The sequence below is a fragment of the Salmo trutta genome, chromosome 15 (genome assembly GCF_901001165.1).
Source record: "Salmo trutta chromosome 15, fSalTru1.1, whole genome shotgun sequence".
Lineage (NCBI taxonomy): Eukaryota > Metazoa > Chordata > Actinopteri > Salmoniformes > Salmonidae > Salmo > Salmo trutta.
The window spans coordinates 59802083-59829962 of NC_042971.1; the positions used below are offsets into that span (position 1 = coordinate 59802083).

At 43.5% G+C, this 27880-nt stretch overlaps 1 protein-coding gene across 2 annotated transcripts in view; it reads right to left on the minus strand.

The window, feature by feature from the left end:
- ccbe1 (collagen and calcium binding EGF domains 1) overlaps positions 1 to 27880 on the minus strand; it is a 112480-nt gene that overhangs the window by 30573 nt on the left and 54027 nt on the right. For both annotated transcript variants that reach the window (XM_029692390.1, XM_029692391.1), the window contains exons 3-5: positions 8883 to 8935; positions 6998 to 7132; positions 6100 to 6237 (exon numbers count right to left, since the gene is read on the minus strand). In XM_029692390.1, the coding sequence (XP_029548250.1) occupies positions 6100 to 6237; positions 6998 to 7132; positions 8883 to 8935 (326 nt within the window). The remainder of the gene's footprint in view (positions 1 to 6099; positions 6238 to 6997; positions 7133 to 8882; positions 8936 to 27880) is intronic.

Consider the following 27880-nt stretch of genomic DNA (forward strand, 5'->3'; position numbering starts at 1 on the left):
CAGGAGCGATGGTTGCTGATAATGTGCCTCTGTACACCTATGTATATATTCCATTAAAAATCAGCCGTTTCCAGCTACAATAATCATTTACAAACATTAACAATGTCTACACCGTATTTCTGATCAATTTGATGTTATTTTAATGGCCCAAAAATTAGCTTTTCTTTCAAAAACAAGGACATTTCTAAGTGACCCCAAACTTTTGAATGGTAGTGTATGGCAATTATATATACTGCTCAAAAAAATAAAGGGAACACTTAAACAACACATACTAGATCTGAATGAAAGAAATAATCTTATTAAATACTTTTTTCTTTACATAGTTGAATGTGCTGACAACAAAATCACAAAAATAATCAATGGAAATCCAATTTATCAACCCATGGAGGTCTGGATTTGGAGTCACACTCAAAATGAAAGTGGAAAACCACACTACAGGCTGATCCAACTTTGATTTAATGTCCTTAAAACAAGTCAAAATGAGGCTCAGTAGTGTGTGTGGCCTCCACGTGCCTGTATGACCTCCCTACAACGCCTGGGCATGCTCCTGATGAGGTGGCGGATGGTCTCCTGAGGGATCTCCTCCCAGACCTGGACTAAAGCATCCGCCAACTCCTGGACAGTCTGTGGTGCAACGTGGCGTTGGTGGATGGAGCGAGGCATGATGTCCCAGATGTGCTCAATTGGATTCAGGTCTGGGGAACGGGCAGGCCAGTCCATAGCATCAATGCCTTCCACTTGCAGGAACTGCTGACACACTCCAGCCACATGAGGTCTAGCATTGTCTTGCATTAGGAGGAACCCAGGGCCAACGGCACCAGCATATGGTCTCACAAGGGGTCTGAGGATCTCATCTCGGTACCTAATGGCAGTCAGGCTACCTCTGGCGAGCACATGGAGGGCTGTGCGGCCCCCCAAAGAAATGCCACCCCACACCATGACTGACACACCGCCAAACCGGTCATGCTGGAGGATGTTGCAGGCAGCAGAACGTTCTCCACAGCGTCTCCAGACTCTGTCATGTCTGTCACGTGCTCAGTGTGAACCTGCTTTCATCTGTGAAGAGCACAGGGCGCCGGTGGCGAATGTGCCAATCTTAGTGTTCTCTGGCAAATGCCAAACGTCCTGCACGGTGTTGGGCTGTAAGCACAACCCCCACCTGTGGACGTCGGGCCCTCATACCACCCTCATGGAGTCTGTTTCTGACCGTTTGAGCAGACACATGCACATTTGTGGCCTGCTGGAGGTCATTTTGCAGGGCTCTGGCAGTGCTTCTCCTGCTCCTCCTTGCACAAAGGCGGAGGTAGCGGTCCAGTTGCTGGGTTGTTGCCCTCCTACGGCCTCCTCCACGTCTCCTGATGTACTGGCCTGTCTCCTGGGAGCGCCTCCATACTCTGGACACTACACTGACAGACACAGCAAACCTTCTTGCCACAGCTGGCATTGATGTGCCATCCTGGATGAGCTGCACTACCTGAGCCACTTGTGTGGGTTGTAGACTCCGTCTCATGCTACCACTAGAGTGAAAGCACCGCCAGCATTCAAAAGTGACCAAAACATCAGCCAGGAAGCATAAGAACTGAGAAGTGGTCTGTGGTCACCACCTGCCGAACCACTCCTTTATTGGGGGTGTCTTGCTAATTGCCTATAATTTCCACCTGTTGTCTATTCCATTTGCACAACAGCATGTGAAATGTATTGTCAATCAGTGTTGCTTCCTAAGTGGACAGTTTGATTTCACAGAAGTGTGATTGACTTGGAGTTACATTGTGTTGTTTAAGTGTTCCCTTTATTTTTTTGAGCAGTGTATTTCTGTATACAGAATTTTCAACATTTCTAAAAACCTGTTTTCACTTAGTCATTATGGGGTATTGTGATGTCATTATGGGGTATTGTGATGTCATTATGGGGTATTGTGATGTCATTATGGGGTATTGTGATGTCATTATGGGGTATTGTGTGTAGGTTTGAATTTGAATTCAGGCTGCAACACAACAAAATGTAGAACAGGTCAAGGGGTATGAATACTTTTTGAAGGCACTGTAACTAGTCATCGCTCTTTTACTATTTGAAAGGTATGGCAATAAAAACACATGTGTCACCGGTTTGTAAGAAGATATCAGAAACAGAGATATCTGTGGCAAAATCTGAGGGGAATCTTTTGTTTGTCTAGGAATGCTGCAAGTATGTTAAACAAAGACAAATAGTCACAAATAGACTGCCCCCCTAATGGCACCCTATTCCCTTTATAGTGGGCACCCTATTCCCTTTATAGTGCACTACTTTTGACTAAAGTCTGTGGGTCATGCACTGTATAGAGAATAGGGTGACATTTGGGACTCATCCATAGTGGGTTCCAAAAGGGTTCTTCGCCTGTCCCCACAGGAGAACACTTTTTGGTTCCAGGTCGAACCATTTTTGGTTCCAGATATAACTATTTTGGGTTCCATGTAGAACCCTCTGTGTAAAGGGTTCTACACGGAACTCAAAAGGGTTCTACCTGGAACCATAAAGGGTTCTTCAAAGGGTTCTCCTATGGGGACAGCCGAAGAACCCTTTCAGGTTCTAGATAGCACATTTTTTTCTAAGAGTGTACCCTTTAAGAAGCTAGAGGGATGAGTGACTGGCATATATATGCCGTTAAACATTGTACCTGTACCCTAGTGTAACGGGTGGCTGGAAATCCTAGAGGGAGGCAGGAAGCTGCTCTAGTAAATATGTAATGGAGCTGTATGTGTATGTGTTTGGTGTGGGGGGCTTGGGAGCATGAGAGCTGAGTAGCCAATATCGTAGACCACATGCCTTGCTGCTATCAGTGGAGATCAAAGGCAATGTGGTGGGGCTGTGGGGCAGGCAGGGGGGGGGGAGGTGGTATAGAGTCTAGACTACATGCCTTGCTGTGATCAGTGGTGATCTATAGCTTGACTCTGCTGTGATCAGTGGTGATCTATAGCTTGACTCTCTGCTGTGATCAGTGGTGATCTATAGCTTGACTCTCTGCTGTGATCAGTGGTGATCTATAGCTTGACTCTCTGCTGTGATCAGTGGTGATCTATAGCTTGACTCCACACGGTTTGTGTTGTTGATAGATATCAGTGGATCGCAGCACAGGTGAAGGGCATGACTATGAAGGTAGGATGCTAAACAGAGAGACAGGGGAGCAGAGGGACAGGGGAGTAGGAAGACAGACAGGGGAGCAGGAAGACAGGGGAGCAGGGAGACAGACAGGGGAGCAGGGAGACACACAGGGGAGCAGGGAGACAGGGGAGTACAGTAGGTAGACAGGGGAGTAGGTAGACAGGGGAGTACAGTAGGTAGACAGGGGAGTACAGTAGGTAGACAGGGGAGCAGGTAGACAGGGGAGCAGGGAGACAGGGGAATACAGTAGGTAGACAGGGGAGTAGAGCAGGTAGACGGGGGAGCAGAGCAGGTAGACGGGGGAGCAGAGCAGGTAGACAGGGGAGCAGAGCAGGTAGACAGGGGAGCAGAGCAGGTAGACAGGGGAGCAGAGCAGGTAGACAGGGGAGCAGAGCAGGTAGACAAGGGAGTAGTTAGACGGAGGAGCAGAGCAGGTAGACAGGGGAGTAGGTAGACAGGGGAGTAGGTGGACAGGGGAGCAGATCAGGTAGACGGGGGAGTAGGTAGACAGGGGAGTAGGTAGACAGGGGAGTACAGTAGGTAGACGGGGGAGCAGAGCAGGTAGACGGGGGAGCAGAGCAGGTAGACGGGGGAGCAGAGCCGGTAGACGGGGGAGCAGAGGGGCTGTGGTGTAAAGACCACACACCTTGCTAAGGCTTCCCACAATATAATGTTGCTGATAGATCTCAGTGGATCGCAGCACAGGTGAAAGGCATGGCTATGATTATTATTCAGCAAAGACCCACAGAATGCCTTTAATCAAGCTCACACATCAAGGTTGTTGGGTTTTCCCACCAGCCCCCCCCCCTCCCTCCCTCTCAGGTTAACTGCACTCTTTTCAAGGGAACATAAAAAAACAACACTTTAATGATGATGGGGTACTTGCACAACCCTGGGGTGCAAGGCAAGCTATTCCCAAAACCAGATGAAGACAGCTTTGCTTTGAGAGTTTTTCTTTATGTTTTGGAGAAGTGAAGACTGGATGTATTATACTGCAGCAAGGCGGGTTGTGGATGAACTTCACAGCTAAAAGTGTGTTTGTATGTATGTGTGTGTGTGTGTGTGTGTGTGTGTGTGTGTGTGTGCTCATGCGCGTGCCTAACTGTTCTCAGTAAGACACAGTGTGAGTTTAATGTTAGATAAGCTCACAGGAACCAGAGGAAGTAGCAAATGTCCAACCCCTGATCACTTCCTTTACTAACCTACTAAAAACCCTGCAGCAGCTCCTCTTTTTGTGCTGTTTGTTTGAGGCGCATCTGGAAAATCAAACTAGAACAGGAGTGAAGGGGGCAGCTAGCGTTGGGAGAGAGACTCCTTTTGAAATAGGATCATGTGATCTATAATGGATGCCAGGTGTCTGTAGACTACTATGTCCCAAATGGCACCCTATTCCCTATACCCTACCCCCAAGCCATCCAATGGCACCCTATTCCCTATACCCTACCCCCAAGCCATCCAATGGCACCCTATTCCCTATACCCTACACCCAAGCCATCCAATGGCACCCTATTCCCTATACCCTACCCCCAAGCCATCCAATGGCACCCTATTCCCTATACCCTACCCCCAAGCCATCCAATGGCACCCTATTCCCTATACCCTACCCCCAAGCCATCCAATGGCACCCTATTCCCTATACCCTACCCCCAAGCCATCCAATGGCACCCTATTCCCTATACCCTACCCCCAAGCCATCCAATGGCACCCTATTCCCTATACCCTACCCCCAAGCCATCCAATGGCACCCTATTCCCTATACCCTACCCCCAAGCCATCCAATGGCCCCCTATTCCCTATACCCTACCCCCAAGCCATCCAATGGCACCCTATTCCCTATACCCTACCCCCAAGCCATCCAATGGCACCCTATTCCCTATACCCTACACCCAAGCCATCCAATGGCACCCTATTCCCTATACCCTACCCCCAAGCCATCCAATGGCACCCTATTCCCTATACCCTACCCCCAAGCCATCAAATCGCCAACCGGACAATTTACATTGACCCCTTTTATTATTTATTTATCTTAGTTGTTTTGCACTGGCTCTATGCACACTCACTAGACCCTATCCACACACTACACTGACACTCACTAGACCCTATCCACACACTACACTGACACACATTACACTGACACACACTACACTGACACTCACTAGACCCTATCCACACACTACACTGACACTCACTACACTGACACACACTAGACCCTATCCACACACTACACTGACACTCACTAGACCCTATCCACACACTACACTGACACACATTACACTGACACACACTACACTGACACACACTACACTGACACACACTACACTGACACACACTACACTGACACACACTACACTGACACACACTACACTGACACACACTACACTGACACACACTACACTGACACACACTACACTGACACACACTACACTGACACACACTACACTGACACACACTACACTGACACACACTACACTGACACACACTACACTGACACACACTACACTGACACACACTACACTGACACACACATATATCCTGATTGCCCAGTCAGTTTTACCCCTACCCACACTGTATTACCTCAATCACATCAACTACTTGGTACCCCCACACATTGACTCAGCACCCGTACTCCTTGTATATAGCCACTGCAAAGTTTACACCTGTTGTATTCAGCGGCATGTGACCAATAAAATGAGATTTGATTATGTAGTGTACTTCTGGGCCCTAGTCAAATAAAGGTTAAAATAAAAAATGAAATCAGTGTCAGATGTGCCTTCAGGGCCTGTGTTCAGAAAGCATCTCAGAGTAGGAGTGCTGGTTTAGGATCAGTTTCTCCTTTTAGATCATAATTCATCATTTTATATGGGCAGAGGGGACCTGATCCTAGAATAGCATTCCTACTCTGAGAGGGCCTGGAATGGAATAACCAGAAAAAATGTCGGCCAAAACAAATCTCCCCCTCACCTCTCTCCCCCTTGGTGCAGGTCTTCCCATCCTCTTCCAGGAAAAAGCCTTTCTCACACTCACACCTGTAGCTCCCTGGAGAGTTCAGACAGACCTGAGAGCACACCGTCATGTTGCTGTTGGCACACTCATCCATGTCTAGAGAGAGAGAGAGGAGAGAAAATGGGAGAGAGAAAGGTGGCGAAAGAGGGGGTGGTGGTGAGAGAGGGAGAGGGGGTGGTGGCAAGAAAGAAAGAGAGAGGGGGTGGCGGCGAGAAAGAGTGAGAGGTGGTGGTGACAGGAGAGAGAGAGAGAGGGGGGTGGCGAGAGAGGGGGAAAGAAAGAGGGGGCGAGAGAGGGTAGAGAAAGAGAAAAAGAGGGGGGTGGTGAAGAGAGAGGAGAAAGAAAGAGAAAACACAAAGACGGGCTTGTTCAACTTGTATTCTTAATGCGGTCTATCATGAGAAGTGCCATTTCAAATAAAATGCAATGTGAGACTGCCAGTGTCCAAGCCTGGGAGAGAATGCCACTAAAATAACAACACTGAAACAAAAAAGGGACTTCAAAGTGAAATATATTATGGAATATGTAGCCGACTATGTAGCCGACAATGTAGCCGACTATTTTGTTGAAAATGTAGCCGACTATTTTGTTGAAAATGTAGCTGAATATTTTGTTGAAAATGTAGCTGAATAATTTTTTGACTATGTAGCTGAATATTTTGTTGAAAATGTAGCTGAATATGTAGCTGAATATGTAGCTGGAGAGGGTACAGCACTTACTGGAGGCCATACCTGAGTAGTAGTACTTGGTCATGGTTATCTTTGCTCAGTGACTGTGTTAATACAGGGGTGTAGGACCAAAGAAATAGAGTTACTAGAATGTACATTTTATTTCTATGTGTGGGACCAGGTCTCACCCAGGCAGTATGGCTTCTCTCTGTTCCGGTGTCGCTCCCGGTCGTAGCGGTAACCAGGGTAACAGGTGCACACAACCCGTCCAAAGTGGTCCGTGCACTGTTGTTCACAGGGGGCGCCATCGCACACGTCATAATCTGTACACACACATGTCATAATCTGTACACACACACGTCATAATCTGTACACACACACGTCATAATCTGTACACACACGTCATAATCTGTACACACACGTCATAATCTGTACACACACGTCATAATCTGTACACACACATGTCATAATCTGCACACACGTCATAATCTGCACACACACATGTCATAATCTGCACACACACATGCCATAATCTGCACACACACATGCCATAATCTGCACACACACATGCCATAATCTGCACACACACATGCCATAATCTGTACACACACATGCCATAATCTGTACACACACATGCCATAATCTGTACACACACATGCCATAATCTGTACACACACATGCCATAATCTGTACACACACACACCATAATCTGTACACACACACACACGTCATAATCTGTACACACACACGTCATAATCTGTACACACACATGCCATAATCTGTACACACACATGCCATAATCTGTACACACACATGCCATAATCTGTACACACACGCCATAATCTGTACACACACGCCATAATCTGTACACACACGCCATAATCTGTACACACACGCCATAATCTGTACACACACGCCATAATCTGTACACACACGCCATAATCTGTACACACACGCCATAATCTGTACACACACAGACGCTTCTATCAGAAACACAGCTAGGACTGGTATAGAGATACTCCTCCGTCTTACAAACACAGCTAGGACTGACTAACTGCACTATGACAGCACCTAACCTGGTCCCAGATCTGTTTGTGATGTCCAGGCATCTCCTACGGTTGGCATAAAACAACACAAAACAGATCTGAGACCAGGCTAGATGGCACCAGTTATGTATAAATAGAGCGATCAAACACAGGTCTGATTCCAGTTCCTGCTTTTAGCAGATGGTTTCATACTTATTACTGATGTTTATGACACTGCACTTTGAAGTCATTGTCTCTCATATCTTAAAGCACATTAGTAAATGGAGGAACAATAAAGTTGAATAGAATTGAAGTCTCCAGTCACTGAATACTTAGTAAGACGAATGATGCCTTTCATAACAATATGATTATCATATGTCATGCTTGAAGAAAACGCTTTAACACACATTTAGACGGCACTTGCCAATGGACTCATTATAACAGAACATGTGGTTTAACAAAATCCCACAGTAATGAAATAAGTGTACTTTAAAATCACTAAACACCTGGCATGCTTTCGTATGCTCTTTCAGAAAGGTTAAAATAACAGAAAGGTTAAAATAACAGAAAGGTTATAATAAACAGAAAGGTTATAATAACAGAAAGGTTATAATAACATAAAGGTTAAAATTACGGGAAGGTTAAAATAACAGAAAGGTTAAAATTACAGGAAGGTTAAAATTACAGGAAGGTTAAAATTACAGGAAGGTTAAAATAACAGCATATCAATCTAATGGTTTATGGGCTAAGCCAGAGACACAAACCTATGAACACCAGGGAATGCTTTCCAAAAATATCTAAGCAAACACACAAGAAAGACCAAAGAAAGACATAAAACCACATCCCAAATGGCACCCTATTCTCTACATAGTGCAGTACGGGGCTGGTCAAAAGCAGTGTACTATGTAGGGAATAGGGTGCCATAGGGCTCTGGCCAAAAGTAGTGTACTATGTAGGGAATAGCGTGCCATAGGGCTCTGGCCAAAAGTAGTGCACTATGTAGGGAATAGGGAGCCATTTGGGATGCAGATTGGGAACGGTTCCATACCTTCAGGAATGCACTGGCCCAGCACAAACTTAAACCCCTCACAACATTTCTTCCTGAAAAAGATCAAGCAAAGCACACAAAAAAAAACAGTCAAAAGACACGCCTTAAACAATTTTACAAAAGTTTTGTGACCCAGAATGATATTTGTGGTCAAATTAAAAATGGACAGTTGAAGCTCTCGTTCTACTCATAAATACAATTTGACATGCTCAAAACGATTCCTAATGCTAAGTTGTTCTGTGGCTGTGTAGGTGATTATCTGTTATAATGTCATAACCATCTTCTCCTCAAGAGTGAGCCGGACATCTGTGGATGCCAGGTATTTTACTATATACACCGGTGTTGATGCGCGGCCCAGTTTGGGTTTTTACTTTACCTTCAATAACGGTATTTCAATGTTTGGTTTGTTAACGGGAACGGAAACACTTCAAGAAGTTACGCTGAGGAAAAAGATTCAATCCACTAACCCTAAACACGTGCTTTGTAACATAGAAACATCTCTATTTTCAGTATTGTAATCTTGAACAACGTTTATTAGGGACGGCAGGTAGCCTAGTGGTTAGAGCGTTGGACCAGTAATCGAAAGGTTGCTAGATTGAATCCCCGAGCTGACAAGGTAAAAATCTATCGTTCTGCCCCTGAACAAGGCAGTTAACCCACTGTTCCCCGGTAGGCCGTCATTGTAAATAAGAATTTGTTCTTAACTGACTTGCCAAGTTAAATAAAGGAAAAAATAAAAAATTTGAGGTATGGGTAGCGCCATCTTGAATTGCCATAGTAACGACTGATGCCAATGGGTCATTAGTAGGAGTGAGTTTCGGCGCAGAGACTAAAAGTGAATTATGTCACCGTGAGGTACCTCAACTGGACCGGAAAGGTTTCTCACAATTTTGACAGCTCTGTCATTGAGATCAGGACAACAATACTGAGGTACAATCACACCCTCACAGGACACGTACATAGATATACTGTACTAACCAGACATACGTACTAGTAAAGGGCACAGGATTGGAGCAAATGGAATGGCATCAAACACCAGGAAACCATGTGTTTGATGTATTTGATACCATTCCACTGATTCCGCTCCAGTCATTAACACGAGCCCGTTTTCCCCAGTTAGTTCTTGTGGTAAAGGGACTCCTAGTCCATCACCCAGTAGCTCAGATTGTTAGTGTTATTTCCCCTTTGTTCCATGCTTTTAATTTGTTTCCATTCTGACGCTTCCTTTATTACGCTATAGGCCTAGTGGAATGTGTTAGGCTATAGGCCTAGCGGAATGTGTTAGGCTATAGGCCTAGCGGAATGTGTTAGGCTATAGGCCTAGTGGAATGTTTTAGGCTATAGGCCTAGTGGAATGTTTTAGGCTATAGGCCTAGTGGAATGTGTTAGGCTATAGGCCTAGTGGAATGTGTTAGGCTATAGGCCTAGTGGAATGTGTTAGGCTATAGGCCTAGTGGAATGTGTTAGGCTATAGGCCTAGTGGAATGTTTTATGCTTTAGGCCTAGTGGAATGTTTTAGGCTATAGGCCTAGTGGAATGTTTTATGCTTTAGGCCTAGTGGAATGTTTTAGGCTATAGGCCTAGTGGAATGTGTTAGGCTATAGGCCTAGTGGAATGTGTTAGGCTATAGGCCTAGTGGAATGTGTTAGGCTATAGGCCTAGTGGAATGTGTTAGGCTATAGGCCTAGTGGAATGTGTTAGGCTATAGGCCTAGTGGGATGTGTTAGGCTATAGGCCTAGTGGAATGTGTTTGGCTATAGGCCTAGTGGAATGTGTTTGGCTATAGGCCTAGTGGAATGTGTTAGGCTATAGGCCTAGTGGAATGTGTTTGGCTATAGGCCTAGTGGAATGTGTTAGGCTATAGGCCTAGTGGAATGTGTTAGGCTATAGGCCTAGTGGAATGTGTTAGGCTATAGGCCTAGTGGAATGTTTTAGGCTATAGGCCTAGCGGAATGTTTTAGGCTATAGGCCTAGCGGAATGTTTTAGGCTATAGGCCTAGCGGAATGTTTTATGCTTTAGGCCTAGCGGAATGTTTTATGCTTTAGACCTAGCGGAATGTTTTATGCTATAGGCCTAGCGGAATGTTTTATGCTATAGGCCTAGTGGAATGTTTTATGCTATAGGCCTAGTGGAATGTTTTATGCTATAGGCCTAGTGGAATGTTTTATGCTATAGGCCTAGTGGAATGTTTTATGCTATAGGCCTAGTGGAATGTTTTATGCTATAGGCCTAGTGGAATGTTTTAGGCTATAGGCCTAGTGGAATGTTTTAGGCTATAGGCCTAGTGGAATGTTTTAGGCTATAGGCCTAGTGAAATGTTTTATGCTATAGGCCTAGTGGAATGTATTTAAAAAAATATATATTTCACCTTTATTTAACCAGTTAGGCTAGTTAAGAACAAGTTCTCATTTACAACTGCGACCTGGCCAAGATAAAGCACAGCAGTTCGACACATACAACAACACAGTTACACATGGAATAAACAAACATACAGTCAATAATACAGTAGAAAAAAGAAAAATCTATATACAGTGAGTGCAAATGAGATAGGATAAGGGAGGTAAGGCAATAAATAGGCCACGGTGGCGAAGTAATTACTATATAGGAATTAGACACTGGAATGGTAGATGTGCAGAAGATTAATGTGCAAGTAGAGATACTGGGGTGCAAAGGAGCAAGATAAATAAATAGTCACTTGTCTCTGTCATATCCTCACATGGTCTCTCCTATCATTGCTACGCAGACGACACACAATTCATCTTCTCCTTTCCCCCTTCTGATAACCAGGTGGCGAATCGCATCTCTGCATGTCTGGAAGACATATCAGTGTGGATGACGGATCACCACCTCAAGCTGAACCTCGGCAAGACGGAGCTGCTCTTCCTCCCGGGGAAGGACTGCCCATTCCATGATCTCGCCATCACGGTTGACAACTCCATTGTGTCCTCCTCCCAGAGTGCTAAGAGCCTTGGCGTGACCCTGGACAACACCCTGTCGTTCTCCGCTAACATCAAGGCGGTGACCCGATCCTGTAGGTTCATGCTCTATAACATTCGCAGAGTACGACCCTGCCTCACACAGGAAGCGGCGCAGGTCCTAATCCAGGCACTTGTCATCTCCCGTCTGGATTACTGCAACACGCTGTTGGCGGGGCTCCCTGCCTGTGCCATCAAACCCCTACAACTCATCCAGAACACCGCAGCCCATCTGGTGTTCAACCTTCCCAAGTTCTCTCATGTCACCCCGCTCCTCCGCACACTCCACTGGCTTCCAGTTGAAGCTCGCCTCTGCTACAAGACCATGGTGCTTGCCTACGGAGCTGTGAGGGGAACGGCACCTCCGTACCTTCAGGCTCTGATCAGTCCCTACACCCAAAGAAGGGCACTGCGTTCATCCACCTCTGGCCTGCTCGCCTCCCTACCTCTGCGGAAGCACAGTTCCTGCTCAGCCCAGTCAAAACTGTTCGCTGCTCTGGCACCCCAATGGTGGAACAAGCTCCCTCACGATGCCAGGACAGCGGAGTCAATCACCACCTTCCGGAGACACCTGAAACCCCACCTCTTTAAGGAATACCTGGGATAGGATTAAGTAATCCTTCTAACTCCCCCACCCTCCCCCCCTAAAAGATATAGATGTACTATTGTAAAGTGGTTGTTCCAATGGATATCATAAGGTGAATGCACCAATTTGTAAGTCGCTCTGGATAAGAGCGTCTGCTAAATGACGTAAATGTAAATGTAAATAAATAAATACAGTATGAGGATGAGGTAGTTGGATGGGCTGTTTACAGATGGGCTATGTACAGGTGCAGTGATCTGTGAGCTGCTCTGACAGCTGGTGCTTAAAGCTAGTGAGGGAGATATGGGTCTCCAGCTTCAGTGATTTTTGCAGTTCGTTCCAGTCATTGACAGCAGAGAACTGGAAGGAAAGGCGGTCAAAGGAGGAATTGGCTTTCGGGGTGACCAGTGAGATATACCTGCTGGAGTGCTTGCCATGGGTGGGTGCTGCTATGGTGACCAGTGAGCTGAGTTAAGGTGGGGCTTTACCTAGCAGAGATTTGTAGATGACCTGGAGCCAGTGGGTTTGGTGACGAATATGAAGCGATGGCCAGCCAACGAGAGCGTACAGGTCACAGTGGTGGGTAATATATGGGGCTTTGGTGACAAAACGAATGGCACTGTGATAAACTGCATCCAATTTGTTGAGTAGAGTGTTGGAGGCTATTTTATAGATGACATCGCCGAAGTCGAGGATCGGTAGGATGGTCAGTTTTACGAGGGTATGTTTGGCAGCATGAGTGAAGGATGCTTTGTTGCGAAATAGGAAGCCGATTCTAGATTTAATTTTGGATTTGAGATGGTTAATGTGAGTCTGGAAGGAGAGTTTACAGTCTAGCCAGACATCTAGGTATTTGTAGTTGTCCACATATTCTAAGTCAGAACCGTCCAGAGTAGTGATGCTGGATGGGCGGACAGGTGTGGGCAGTGATCGGTTGAAGAGCATGCATTTAGTTTTACTTGTATTTAAGAGCATTTGGAGGCCACGGAAGGAGAGTTGTATGGCATTGAAGCTCGTTAGTTAACACAGTGTCCAAAGAAGGGCCAGAAGTATACAGAATGTTGTCTTCTGCGTAGAGGTGGATCAGAGAATCACCAGCAGCGAGAGCGACATCATTGATGTATACAGAGAAGTGAGTCGGCCCGAGAATTGAACCCTGTGGCAACCCCATAGAGACTGCAAGAGGTCCGGACAACAGGCCATGCGATTTGACACACTGAACTCTATCAGAGAAGTAGTTGGTGAACCAGGCGATGCAATCATTTGAGAAACCAAGGCTGTTGAGTCTGCCAATAAGAATGTGGTGATTGACAGAGTCGAAAGCCTTGGCCAGATCGATGAATACAGCTGCACAGTAATGTCTCTTATCGATTGCGGTTATGATATCTTTTAGGACCTTGAGCGTGGCTGAGGTGCACCCATGACCAGCTCTGAAACCAGATTGCATAGCGGAGAAGGTACGGTGGGATTCGAAATGGTCGATAATCTGTTTGTTGACTTGGCTTTCGAAGACCTTAGAAAGGCAGGGTAGGATAGATGTAGGTCTGTACTAGGTTATAGGCCTAGTGGAATGTATTAGGCTATAGGCCTAGTGGAATGTATTAGGTTATAGGCCTAGTGGAATGTATTAGGTTATAGGCCTAGTGGAATGTATTAGGCTATAGGCCTAGTGGAATGTATTAGGCTATAGGCCTAGTGGAATGTATTAGGCTATAGGCCTAGTGGAATGTATTAGGCTATAGGCCTAGTGGAATGTATTAGGCTATAGGCCTAGTGGAATGTATTAGGCTATAGGCCTAGTGGAATGTATTAGGCTATAGGCATAGGGGAATGTATTAGGCTATAGGCCTAGTGGAATGTATGTAAGAAGAATTTGAGGTTGTAAAAGTCGATTGTTATTATATGTCTTATTATATTCTTATAAAATTTTGTAATTCCAGTTACATTTTCATTACAATATGATTGTTGTATACAATCTCATGGTTATGATAGCTTGCACTTTGTTTTCAGGTTTGAATGAAATAATGTATTCTCTTAACCTTATTCTTTCACTAAAGTTATTGTTGGATTCATATTATATTACTTGTGTATGTCTTTCCTTATCAAATTTAAGACAAAATAAAATGTATAATATGTTTGTACAAAACAAATAATATTGTCCTCATAACAGCCTCAATTTGTCGGGGAATTTACAAGGTGTCGAAAGCATTCCACAGGGATGCTGGCCAATGTTGATTCCAATGCTTCCCACAGTTATGCCAAGTTGGCTGGATGTCCTTTGGGTGGAGGACCATTCTTGATACACACGGGAAACTGTTGAGTGTGAAAAACCCAGCAGTGTTGCAGTTCTTGACACGCTCAAACTGGTGCGCCTGGCACCTACTACCATACCCCGTTCAAAGGCACTTAAATCTGTTGTCTTGCCCATTCACTCTGAATGGCACACACACAATCCATGTCTCAATTGTCTCAAGGCTTAAAAATCCTTCTTTAACCGGTCTCCTCCCCTTCATCTACACTGATTGAAGGAGATTTAACAAGTGACATCAATATCAAATCAAAATGTATTTGTCACGTGCGCCGAATACAACAGGTGTGGACCTTACAGTGAAATGCTTACTTACAGGCTCTAACCAATAGTGCAAAAAATGTATTAGGTGAACAATAGGTAAGTAAAGAAATAAAACAACAGTAAAAAGACAGGCTGTATACAGTAGCGAGGCTATAAAAGTAGCGAGGCTACATACAGACACCGGTTAGTCAGGCTGATTGAGGTAGTATGTACACGTAGATATAGTTAAAGTGACTATCCATATATGATGAACAGAGAGTAGCAGTAGCGTAAAAGAGGGGTTGGCGGGTGGAGGGACACAATGCAGATAGCCCGGTTAGCCAATGTGCGGGAGCACTGGTTGGTCGGCCCAATTGAGGTAGTACGTACATGAATGTATAGTTAAGGGATCATAGCTTTCACCTGGATTCACCTGGTCAGTCTACGTCATGGAAAGAGCAGGTGTTCCTAATGTTTTGTACACTCAGTGTATATGTTTAATATACTATCCAGATAAGAAAGTGTATGATCACAGAAGATTCCATGGAATTCCAGGAAATTACCACCAGTCACTAAAACGGCTATAACTCACAGTAAAAGGTTTTTGCTATTCTGATTTCAGATGATCAATCCTTTTAAAAAGGAAGAGTCAATATGCTCAATAACATGTTTCTCTTCATTATGAAGTTGTGTAAATGACAGTTTGGGGAAAAAAGCCAATAAAGACACACATTTTCAGAGGTGATTTTGACTGATTACCATTTGATTGATGTGGTACTATTGCATTGATGTGGTACTTGAAAGGGCTGTTTGAAAAGGCTGTTTCTCAACTTTCAAAATACAGTGCATTCGGAAAGTATTCAGACAACTTGACTTTTTCCACATTTTGTTACGTTACATCCTTATTCTAAAATGTATTAAATTGTTTTTATTCCTCATCAATCTACACACAATACCCCATAATGAAAAAGCAAAAACAGGTTTAGACAATTTTGCACATTTATTACAAATCAAAAACAAAGGAAATATCACATTTATATAAGTATTCAGACCCTTTACTAAGCACTTTGTTGAAGCACCTTTGGCAGCGATTACAGCCTCAAATTCTTCTTGGGTAAGATGCTATAAAGCTTGGCACACCTGTATTTGGGGAGTTTCTCCCATTCTTCTATGCAGATCCTCTCAAGCTCTGTCAGGTTGGGGAGCGTCGCTGCACAGCCATTTCCAGGTCTCTCCCGAGATGTTCGATCGGGTTCAAGTTCGAGCTCTGGCTGGGTCACTGAAGGACATTCAGAGACTCGTCCTGAAGCCACTCCTGCGTTGTCTTGGCTGTGTGCTTAGGGTCGTTGTCCTGTTAGAAGGTGAACCTTCGCCCCAGTCTGAGGTCCTGAGGGCTCTGGAGCAGGTTTTCATCAAATATCTCTCTGTACTTTGCTTTGTTCATCTTGCCCTTGATCCTGACTAGTCTCCCAGTTCTTGCACCTGAAAAACATCCCCACAGCATGATGCTGCCACCACCATGCTTCGCCGTAGGGATGATGCCAGAATTCCTCCAGACATGACGCTTGGCATTCAGGTCGAAGACTTCAATCTTGGTTTCAGCAGACCAGAGAATCTTGTTTCTCATGGTCTGAGAGTCCTTTATGTGCCTTTTGGCAAACTAAGTGGGCTGTCATGTGCTTTTTACTGAGGAGTGGCTTCTGTCTGGCAACTCTACCATAAAGGCCTGATTGGTGGAGTGCTGCAGAGAATGGTTGTCCTTCTGGAATGTTCTCCCATTTCCACAAAGGAACTCTGGAGCTCTGTCAGAGTGACCATCGGTTCTTGGTCATCTCCCTGACCAAGGCCCTTCTCCCCCGATTGCTCAGTTTGGCTGGGCGGCCAGCTCTAGGAAGCTCTAGTCTAGGTCTAGTCTCCATTTCAGAATGATGGAGGCCACTGCGTTCTTGGGAACCTTCAATACTGCAGAAATGTTCTGGTACCCTTCCCCAGGTCTGTGCCTCGACACAATCCTGTCTCGGTGCTCTACGGACATTTCCTTCGACCTCATGGCTTGGTTTTTGCTCTGACATGCACTGTCAACTGTGGGACTTTATATGACAGCTGTGTGCCTTTCCAAATCATGTCCAATCAAATTAATTTATTACAAGTGGACTCCAATCCAGTTGTAGAAACATCTCAAGGATGATCAATGGAAACAGGATGCGCTTGAGCTCAATTTCGAGTCTCATAGAAAAGGGTCTGAATAAAAAAGATATTTCATTATGGGGTATTGTGTGTAGATTGATGAGGGAAAAAAATATTTAATACATTTTAGAATAAGGCTCTAACGTAACAAAACTTGGCAAAAGACAAGGGGTCTGAATACTTTCTGAATGCACTGTATGTATCATGTTTTGATATAGGTTTAACACCAGCAAAGAACACTCATTAATGTAGGCAGTGGTGGACCCAAATCAAATCAAATTGTATTAGTCACGTGAGCCGAATAAAACAGGTGTAGACCTTACAGTGAAATGCTTACTTACGAGCCCCTAACCAACGACACAGTTAAAAAAAAATATATGGATAAGAAATTAAAGTAACAAGTAATTAAAGAGCAGCAGTAAAATAACAATAGCAAGACTATATACAGGGGGGTAGCTGTACAGAGTCAATGTGCGGGGGCACCGGTTAGTTGAGGTAATATGTACATGTAGGTAGAGTTAAAGTGACTATGCATTGATGATAACAACAGAGAGTAGCAGCGGTGAAAAAGAGGGGGAGAGGGAGGTGGGGGCAATGCAAATAGTCTGGGTGACTGGAGTCTCTGACCGATTTTATTGAAGACTCATGTTAAAAGGAACCACCAGCTTTCATATGTTCTGAGCAAGGAACTTAAATGTTAGCTTTTTTACATGGCACATATTGTACTTTTACTTTCTTCTCCAACACTTTTTTTTTGCATTATTTAAACCAAATTGAACATGTTTCATTATTTATTTGAGACTAAATTGGATTTTATTGATGTATTATATTAAGTTAAAATAAGTGTTCATTCAGTATTGCTGTAATTGTCATTACTACAAATATATACACACATACATATATACATAAATATATATGCATATACACATATGTATATACATATACACATATGTATATACATATACACATATGTATATATATGTATATATATATATATATATACATATATACACACACACACACACACACACACACACACACACATACATACATACATAAAAAAAATAGGACGATTAATCGGTCTCGGCTTTTTTTGGTCCTCCAAGAATCGGTATCGGCGTTGAAAAATCATAAAATCGGTCGACCTCTACTCTGTAGTGGCTTGCGGTCGGAGGCCGAGCAGTTGCCATACCAGGCAGTAACGCATCAGTCAGGATGCTCTCGATGATGCAGCTGTAGAACCTTTTGAGGATCTGAGGTCCCATGCCAAATCTTTTCAGTCTCCTGAGGGGGAATAGGTTTTGTCGTGCCCTCTTCACGACTGTCTTGGTGTGCTTGGACCATGGTAGTTTGTTGGTGATGTGGACACCAATGAACTTGTAGCTCTCAACCTGCTCCACTGCAGCCCCGTCGATGAGAATGGGGGCGTGCTCGGTCCTCTTTTTCCTGTAGTCCACAATCATCTCCTTTGTCTTGATCACGTTGAGGGAGAGGTTGTTGTGCTGGCACCGCACGGCCAGGTCTCTGACCTCCTCCCTATAGGCTGTCTCATCGTTGTCGGTGATCAGACCTACCACTGTTGTGTCATCGGCAAACTTAATGGTGTTGGAGTCGTGCCTGGCCGTGCAGTCGTGAGTGAACAAGGAGTACAGAAGGGGACTGAGCACGGACCCCTGAGGGGCTCCAGTGTTGAGGAACAGCGTGGCGGATGTGTTACCTACCCTTACCACCTGGGGGCGGCCCGTCAGGAAGTCCAGTATCCAGTTGCAGAGGGAGGTGTTTAGTCCCAGGGTCCTCAGCTTATTGATGAGCTTTGAGAGCACTATGGTGTTGAACACTGAGCTGTAGTCAATGAATAGCATTCTCACATAGGTGTTCCTTTTGTCCAGGTGGGAAAGGGCTGTGTGGAGTGCAACAGATATTGCATCATCTATGGATCTATTCCGGGAACAACTTGTGCTCTCATGCATGTTTCAGTGATATTTGCCCCAAAGCAAGCATAGAAGTAGTTTAGCTCGTCTGGAAAGCTCGTTTCACTGGGCAGCTCTTGGCTGGGTTTCCCTTTGTAGTCTGTAATGGTTTGCAAGCCCTGCCACATCTGACGAGCATAAGAGCTGGTGTAGTACAATTCGATCTTAGTCCTGTATTGATGCTTTGCCTGTTTGATGGTTCGTTGGAGGGCATAGCGGGATTTCTTATAAGCTTCCGGGTTAGAGTCCTGCTCCTTGAAAGCGGCAGCTCTAGCCTTTAGCTCAGTGCAGATGTTGCCTGTAAACCATGGCTTCTGGTTGGGGTATGTACGTACGGTCACTGTGAGGACGACGTCATCAATGCACTTATTGATGAAGGCAATGACTTGATGCCATACTTGAGTAAAAGTATAGATACTTAATAGAAAGTTTCTCAAGTTTAAGTCACCCAGTAAAATACTACTTGAGTAAGTCTAAAAGTTTTTGCTTTAAATATACCGGAGTATCAATAGTAAATGTAATTGCTAAAATATACCTAAGTATCAAAAGTAAATTCCTTATATTACACAAAGCAGGCAGCTACATTTTCTTGTTTTTAAAATCTACGTATAGCCAGGGGCACACTCCAACGCTCAGATATTATTTACAAAAGATGCATTTGTGTTTAGTGAGTCCGCCAGACCATAGGCAGTAGGGATGACCACGTGTTATCTTGATAAGTGAGTGAATTTCACATTTTTTCTGTCCTGCTAAGCATTCAAAATGTAACAAGGGAAAATGTATGGAGTAAAACGTACAATATTTTCTATAGGAATGTAGTGAAGTAAAAGTAGTCCAAAATACACTGCTCAAAAAAATAAAGGGAACACTTAAACAACACAATGTAACTCCAAGTCAATCACACTTCTGTGAAATCAAACTGTCCACTTAGGAAGCAACACTGATTGACAATAAATTTCACATGCTGTTGTGCAAATGGAATAGACAACAGGTGGAAATTAGGCAATTAGCAAGACACCCCCAATAAAGGAGTGGTTCTGCAGGTGGGGACCACAGACCACTTCTCAGTTCCTATGCTTCCTGGCTGATGTTTTGGTCACTTTTGAATGCTGGCGGTGCTTTCACTTTAGTGGTAGCACGAGACGGAGTCTACAACCCACACAAGTGGCTCAGGTAGTGCAGCTCATCCAGGATGGCACATCAATGCGAGATGTGGCAAGAAGATTTGCTGTGTCTGTCAGCATAGTGTCCAGAGCATGGAGGCGCTACCAGGAGACAGGCCAGTACATCAGGAGACGTGGAGGAGGCCGTAGGAGGGCAACAACCCAGCAGCAGGACCGCTACCTCCGCCTTTGTGCAAGGAGGAGCAGGAGAAGCACTGCCAGAGCCCTGCAAAATGACCTCCAGCAGGCCACAAATGTGCATGTGTCTGCTCAAACGGTCAGAAACAGACTCCATGAGGGTGGTATGAGGGCCCGACGTCCACAGGTGGGGGTTGTGCTTACAGCCCAACACCGTGCAGGACGTTTGGCATTTGCCAGAGAACACCAAGATTGGCAAATTCGCCACTGGCGCCCTGTGCTCTTCACAGATGAAAGCAGGTTCACACTGAGCACATGACAGACGTGACAGAGTCTGGAGACGCCGTGGAGAACGTTCTGCTGCCTGCAACATCCTTCAGCATGACCGGTTTGGCGGTGGGTCAGTCATGGTGTGGGGTGGCATTTCTTTGGGGGGGCCGCACAGCCCTCCATGTGCTCGCCAGAGGTAGCCTGACTGCCATTAGGTACCGAGATGAGATCCTCAGACCCCTTGTGAGACCATATGCTGGTGCGGTTGGCCCTGGGTTCCTCCTAATGCAAGACAATGCTAGACCTCATGTGGCTGGAGTGTGTCAGCAGTTCCTGCAAGAGGAAGGCATTGATGCTATGGACTGGCCCGCCCGTTCCCCAGACCTGAATCCAATTGAGCACATCTGGGACATCATGTCTCGCTCCATCCACCAACGTCACGTTGCACCACAGATTGTCCAGGAGTTGGCGGATGCTTTAGTCCAGGTCTGGGAGGAGATTCCTCAGGAGACCATCCGCCACCTCATCAGGAGCATGCCCAGGCGTTGTAGGGAGATCATACAGGCACGTGGAGGCCACACACACTAATGAGCCTCATTTTGACTTGTTTTAAGGACATTACATCAAAGTTGGATCAGCCTGTAGTGTGGTTTTCCACTTTAATTTTGAGTGTGACTCCAAATCCAGACCTCCATGGGTTGATAAATTGGATTTCCATTGATTATTTTTGTGTGATTTTGTTGTCAGCACATTCAACTATGTAAAGAAAAAAGTATTTAATAAGATTATTTCTTTCATTCAGATCTAGGATGTGTTGTTTAGTGTTCCCTTTATTTTTTTGAGCAGTATATAAATTGTAAAGTAAAGTACAGATACCCCAAAATACTAATTATTACACCACTGGGCAAAGGCCATGGTCTATGGTCTCAGTAAACTCAGGAATTCCAAAACTCTCCTACTGATGCAACAATGCATGTGATATGCAAATCCAGCACATGTAATGTCCATTTTTATTGTTGAATACGTTCGCTACTTGAGTAATTTTCCTCCCTCTCCTCCTGTTGCATGATGCTCCCCGCACAAAGCCCTATTTTGTATTTTCTTAGCAAGTTGTGGCTAAAATAAATTGTGTTAGCCGCTAATGCTAATAGCTAGTTAGCTAGCTTGCTAAATGTACTATCTTAGCTAGCTAACACAGCCTGGGACCAGTGCTAGTGTAGGCTTATATAAGTATATTATCTGTGCAACGGTATCTTATAAAAGAGATGAGAATGGAGAAAGCCCCATTGAAATCACGTATAATTTTAAACTCTAGATTTTTTGAACTACTCATAAAGCATATTTAGAACTTTTATTAGTCAAAAACATAAAATACTGTCAAATAACATCATACTGCCAAAAAGGCAGATTTCTGTGCTTTCTCTGGCCTGTTGTGTAGCACTAGGCTCAGATCAGAGGGAGTAACCCATTGAATTACAGTCAGTCTGCTGTAACTCCTATAGTGAATACTTTGACCCTCAAATCCTCCACTTTACACAGTTGTAAATGATTCACCACAACACAAAGAGATTTGTGAGTTACTGGAAGATTATGGAATTGAAGTATAAATATTACTGTTGAATACAATGTAGAAACGGTATTATACATTACAGATTGTTTAAATTAAGACGAGGCTTGGGGTTCTATCTTCTAATATCCTTTAAAACCATATGAATCACTCCCACAGCACCTCATCACATTGGCCTAGCATTAAGCCTTAGACACCTAAAACCAACGTGATGCTGAGGCTGAGGACAGTGAACTATAATGAAATGGTGGACGGGAGGTAGGATGTATTTTTATAGACAATGTTCTCCCATCCCCTCCTCCTCTCCCACAAGGAGCTAATACCAACACAGACCAACACAGATCTGCCACAGAGGCCTTGCTATGGTGACCTGCTGTATCTCACACTGCCACGGCTCGAATCGAAGCAACAACACAAATGGTGTTCGGCATAGAATGCACTATTACACGTTATCAGCATGTGCTATGTGCTATAGGCCAGCCTGGCAAAATTAAATAGACGTTTGCTATTTTACGTACGTTTTTGTACCTCCATTAAGGATGATATGTTACATTTTGATACACATGGAATAACGGTCTGGTTACTTAAGACCGAAACTAAAGTGCGGAGGTTGGTCGGAGAGGATGGTTGTGTGTTCGAGTTTGATTTTTATTTGGATCTCTTTTTATTCCTCATTTGTACTAAATCTTTCAAGAGTCCTTAACCATTAAAATACAATTTATAATATGAACACATTTTCACATATAACACACACTGTTACAAACAGACATAATACACTAACATATTGACCCGATAAATACTCAGTCTAAAAATATATATAAATTCTTCATCTGCCATAGTCCAGCACAACTTTCCAATGTATTATTTTTAAATGGTTTTAAAGTATTGTTTAAATGTATATATTGAAAGGTTTCTGGTTTGCTCAGTTAAATTATTCAATTTCTTTATTGCTCTAAATCAAAATGTTATTTTGCCTATTTCTCTTTTCTGTCTGGATAACACGCAGATGGTGGACAATCTATTCCTAGTATTTACTGAATGTCTGTCTCTTACCAACTGAATACCGTTGTGAATAGAGTTTGGCCGTTTGAAATGGTGTGTATTATGAAATAAAATACGTTTTTTTGCAATTATCTTGTTGATTGATAACCAACCAAGAGCATTGCGCATGTCTACAACAGAAGAACCATATCTCCACCTTAAAACAATCCTTGCTGCTTTGTTCTGTGCAATCTGCAGCCTCCTAATTGCACTTGCTGATGCATTTCCAAAGACCACAGAACAGTAGTTCACCTGACTCAATTAATGCTTGTGTTATTTGCATAAGAATGTTTCCTGGTAAATATTTAGCTATCCTTCTGATCATGCATGCTGTTTTAATATATTTTTTTTTACATAGATGAGTTATTTGAGACGACCATGATAAGCAGCTGTCAAGCTGCACTCCTAGTAGTTTGGTTTCTGCCACTTCCTCAAGTTGTACTCCCCCCATACTTAATTGTATCCCATGCTGTGTTGGCCTTTTCCTGGTGGAACAGACCAACATAACTTTGGTTTTCTTGGTGTGTAAAACTAATTTGTTCCGGCAAACCCACTCCCTGATATTCTCCAAATCTCCTTGTAACGCTTGCTGTACCTGTTGAACCGATCATCTTGCTGTATAAATTGTAGTATCATCTGCAAATATAGTAGCTTGAGTTTCAGATAAAGCATACTGAAGGTTGCTGGTATATATTAAATAAAGAAGTGGTCCAAGGAAGCTGCCCTGTGGTATTCCACAATTTAAAGCATGAGCGGAAGAAAATGATTCATTTATATAGGTGGACTGTTTCCTGTCAGTTAGCATTGAACTGGGTACAGTCATATCTACCTCCTTAAAACCATAATGCATTAATTTTGTGAAAATGATTTAATGATCCACTAAATCAAATGCTGCACTAAAATCTAAAAATAGTACACCCACAAACCTGCCATTATCCATAGCATTGAGCCACTGGTCAGTCATGTCAACCAATGCAGTGATAGTGGAATGGTTTTTGCGATAAGCATGCTGATTGGCTGTAATCAGATCATTCTTTTCCATGTACTCCCATATTTGTCTACTCACAATACCCTCCAATATCTTACTGAGTGAAGGGAGTAGACTAATTGGTCGACTATTGGCTGGAGTAATGGGTTCTTTGCTGTCTTTTGGAATAGGACACAGTTTAGCATGCTTCCATACATTTGCAAACATTTTTCCAGTGACCAAATAAATATGTATTTCAGTGGAGCTGCAATCTGGGGAGCAGCATAGGGAAGTAAAAAAATTGTCCATAAGATCATAACCTGTAGATTTACCATCCTGTAATGACTTCAATAGGTTTAACACTTCCCCTACTGACACCGTTTGTAGACTAAAAGAGCAGGTCTTGTTGCTCATAATATGATAATCAATCCATTGGACAATAGCTTGTCTGGAAGAATGTGTGTTTAAGTTATTGCTCAGTAAATTCATTTTCTTTGTAAAAAAATCTGCAAAATTATTGGCAATATCAGCTGGTTTTGTTATTGTTCTCCCGCCAACCTACACACTAGATGGGCATGATGAGATAGATGTACCAAGTAGGCCCTTAACTGTATTCCATACCTTTTTAGAATAATTTTTACAATCAATAAAAGCATTGTTGTAAAATGACGTTTTTTTCTTACGATTCAATTTAACTGCATAATTACGTAATGTTCTATAATTCTGTTCATCAATTACTAGTTCAGATTTGGCTGCTAAGACTTTTTGCACCATTTCTTTGAGAAAAAACCTCACCCAGTTCATCATCAATCCATGGAGATGGACGAGCCCCAACTGTACTCTTTCTTACTGGGGCATGATGGTCCATTACCTCAGAGAGCAAATCAATAACACATTCTATAGTGTGATTTAAATCATCCTCTAGATAAATCAGCTCCCAGGGTACAGCAGCCAAATCATTTTGAAATAGCTCATGATTAAATGTTTTAAAATTTCTCTTGACCACAATCCTTGGGGGTTTATTTGGAACCTTGGTGTTCATGGTTATGGTCACAATATTATGGTCTGTCCAGCCCACTGGCATTGATCTGGCTTTTAAGCATTGCAATGGTATATTACAGAAGATCAGATCAATGCATGTGTCTGAACGATGACCCAACTTAATTGATGATCTATTAGTATCATTAACCATTTGTTTCAAACCACAGTTCTCAGGCATATCTCATCAATGTAGCTTTATTTTAATTATTATGATCCTTCCAATTTATATTAAAATTCACCCAAGATAAATACATCTCTGTTGCTATCTGTGGCCTGGTCAAACCCAGTGCATAAGTCATCCAAATAGGACACCTTAGAGCTAGGAGGTCTATACACACATCCTACCAATATGGCTGCCTGGTGAGGCAGATGTACTTGAGCCCATAGTGCCTCTATTTGACATACATTAAGGTCATCCCTCCTCTTTAAAAGGTATATGATTCTGAATGTACAATGCTACACCCCTACCATTCCTATTCCTGTCTCTTCTAAGTAGACTATATCTATGATTCCTTTCCCTTCTCAGTAAACTATATCCTTGAAATGTTTATTTGCCCATCATTTACTGATGCATCTAAATGCGTTTCGGTCAAAGCCAAAAATAGGAATATTATTTATGTTGACCAAGTTAAAAACCTAATGTATTTTTTTAGGAAGGCTACATACATTAACCTGAGCTATATGCAACCCTTTCCTTGTCAAGTGGAGATCAATAGAGCATGAACATAGCATAGAGCATGAACATAGCATAGAGCATGAACATAGCATAGAGCATGTATCTGTTATAGTTGAAGGTGTCATGATACACTACAACAAACTCAGATTTGAACATTGAATTAAAATAGCCAGGGAGTTACTCTAGAGTCCCGATACAATTGCCCGTTGATATAAAGTTTATCCATCACCATGGATACTCGTTGATTCAGGTCATGATGGGATACATTTCTTTTCTCCTTTCATTGATCTCGGTGGGGAAGTGATCATTCATTCCAAAATCAGTGTTTCTGAGTTCTCTGCCCCTGCTCTTCGTCATTTCCTTTTGCTTAAATTTGTCAAAACATGCAATAATAGCCCGTGGCCTATTTCCAGAGGCCTTACCCATTCTATGGACTCCAGAGAAAGTGACATTACGCACAACATCAGTGGGCAGTTTCAGTTGAGTTGGCATAAACTCTCAGACAGTGTCCTCACAGTTTCTGCTGTTGTCATTCTCTGGTATTGCTGAACATATTAGATTGTCCCGCATTGATCGACACTGTACATCAAGCAAGGTTTCTTTAAGTTGTTTGTTCTCCCTTTGCACCACCTCCACCTTGCTATGAACAGAGTCTACAGTACCTTTCATCCCTTTGTACCACCTCCACCTTGCTATGAATAGAGTCTACAGTACCTTTCATCCCTTTGCACCACCTCCACCTTGCTATGAATAGAGTCTACAGTACCTTTCATCCCTTTGCACCACCTCCACCTTGCTATGAATAGAGTCTACAGTACCTTTCATCCCTTTGTACCACCTCCACCTTGCTATGAATAGAGTCTACAGTACCTTTCATCCCTTTGTACCACCTCCACCTTGCTATGAATAGAGTCTACAGTACCTTTCATCCCTTTGTACCACCTCCACCTTGCTATGAATAGAGTCTACAGTACCTTTCATCCCTTTGTACCACCTCCACCTTGCTATGAATAGAGTCTACAGTACCTTTCATCCCTTTGTACCACCTCCACCTTGCTATGAATAGAGTCTACAGTACCTTTCATCCCTTTGTACCACCTCCACCTTGCTATGAATAGAGTCTACAGTACCTTTCATCCCTTTGTACCACCTCCACCTTGCTATGAATAGAGTCTACAGTACCTTTCATCCCTTTGTACCACCTCCACCTTGCTATGAATAGAGTCTACAGTACCTTTCATCCCTTTGTACCACCTCCACCTTGCTATGAATAGAGTCTACAGTACCTTTCATCCCTTTGTACCACCTCCACCTTGCTATGAATAGAGTCTACAGTACCTTTCATCCCTTTGTACCACCTCCACCTTGCTATGAATAGAGTCTACAGTACCTTTCATCCCTTTGTACCACCTCCACCTTGCTATGAATAGAGTCAACAGTACCTTTCAGCTCTGTGTTCTCTTTCCTTAGATCATCAATCTGACGTTGGCTGAATTCTAGACTGGCACATAATGCATTGATGTCCTCTCGTAATATATCCAAGATATCAAGTTCGGCAAGCCTTTCATTGATGGATTTTAACAAGTCAACATCCATTTCAGTAAACCTCTCCCCACTCTCCACGCGCGCCCTCTTGCTTGGGGATGGTTTGGTGCCACCGTTGATACCGCTTGGCCAACTTGGCTTTGGTTTGTTTTGTTGATTTGGGTTTGTTATCCTTAACAATGCTTGAATCCTCCGAAACCAGCGACATGTTTCTTTGAGTTCGTAAGTATCTCTCGTCAATGAATCATTCAAGCTCTTCAATGGATTCTGAATCATCCAGTGTGTTTGCAGGCAGAGTAAAACAAAAAGAACAAAACAACGTT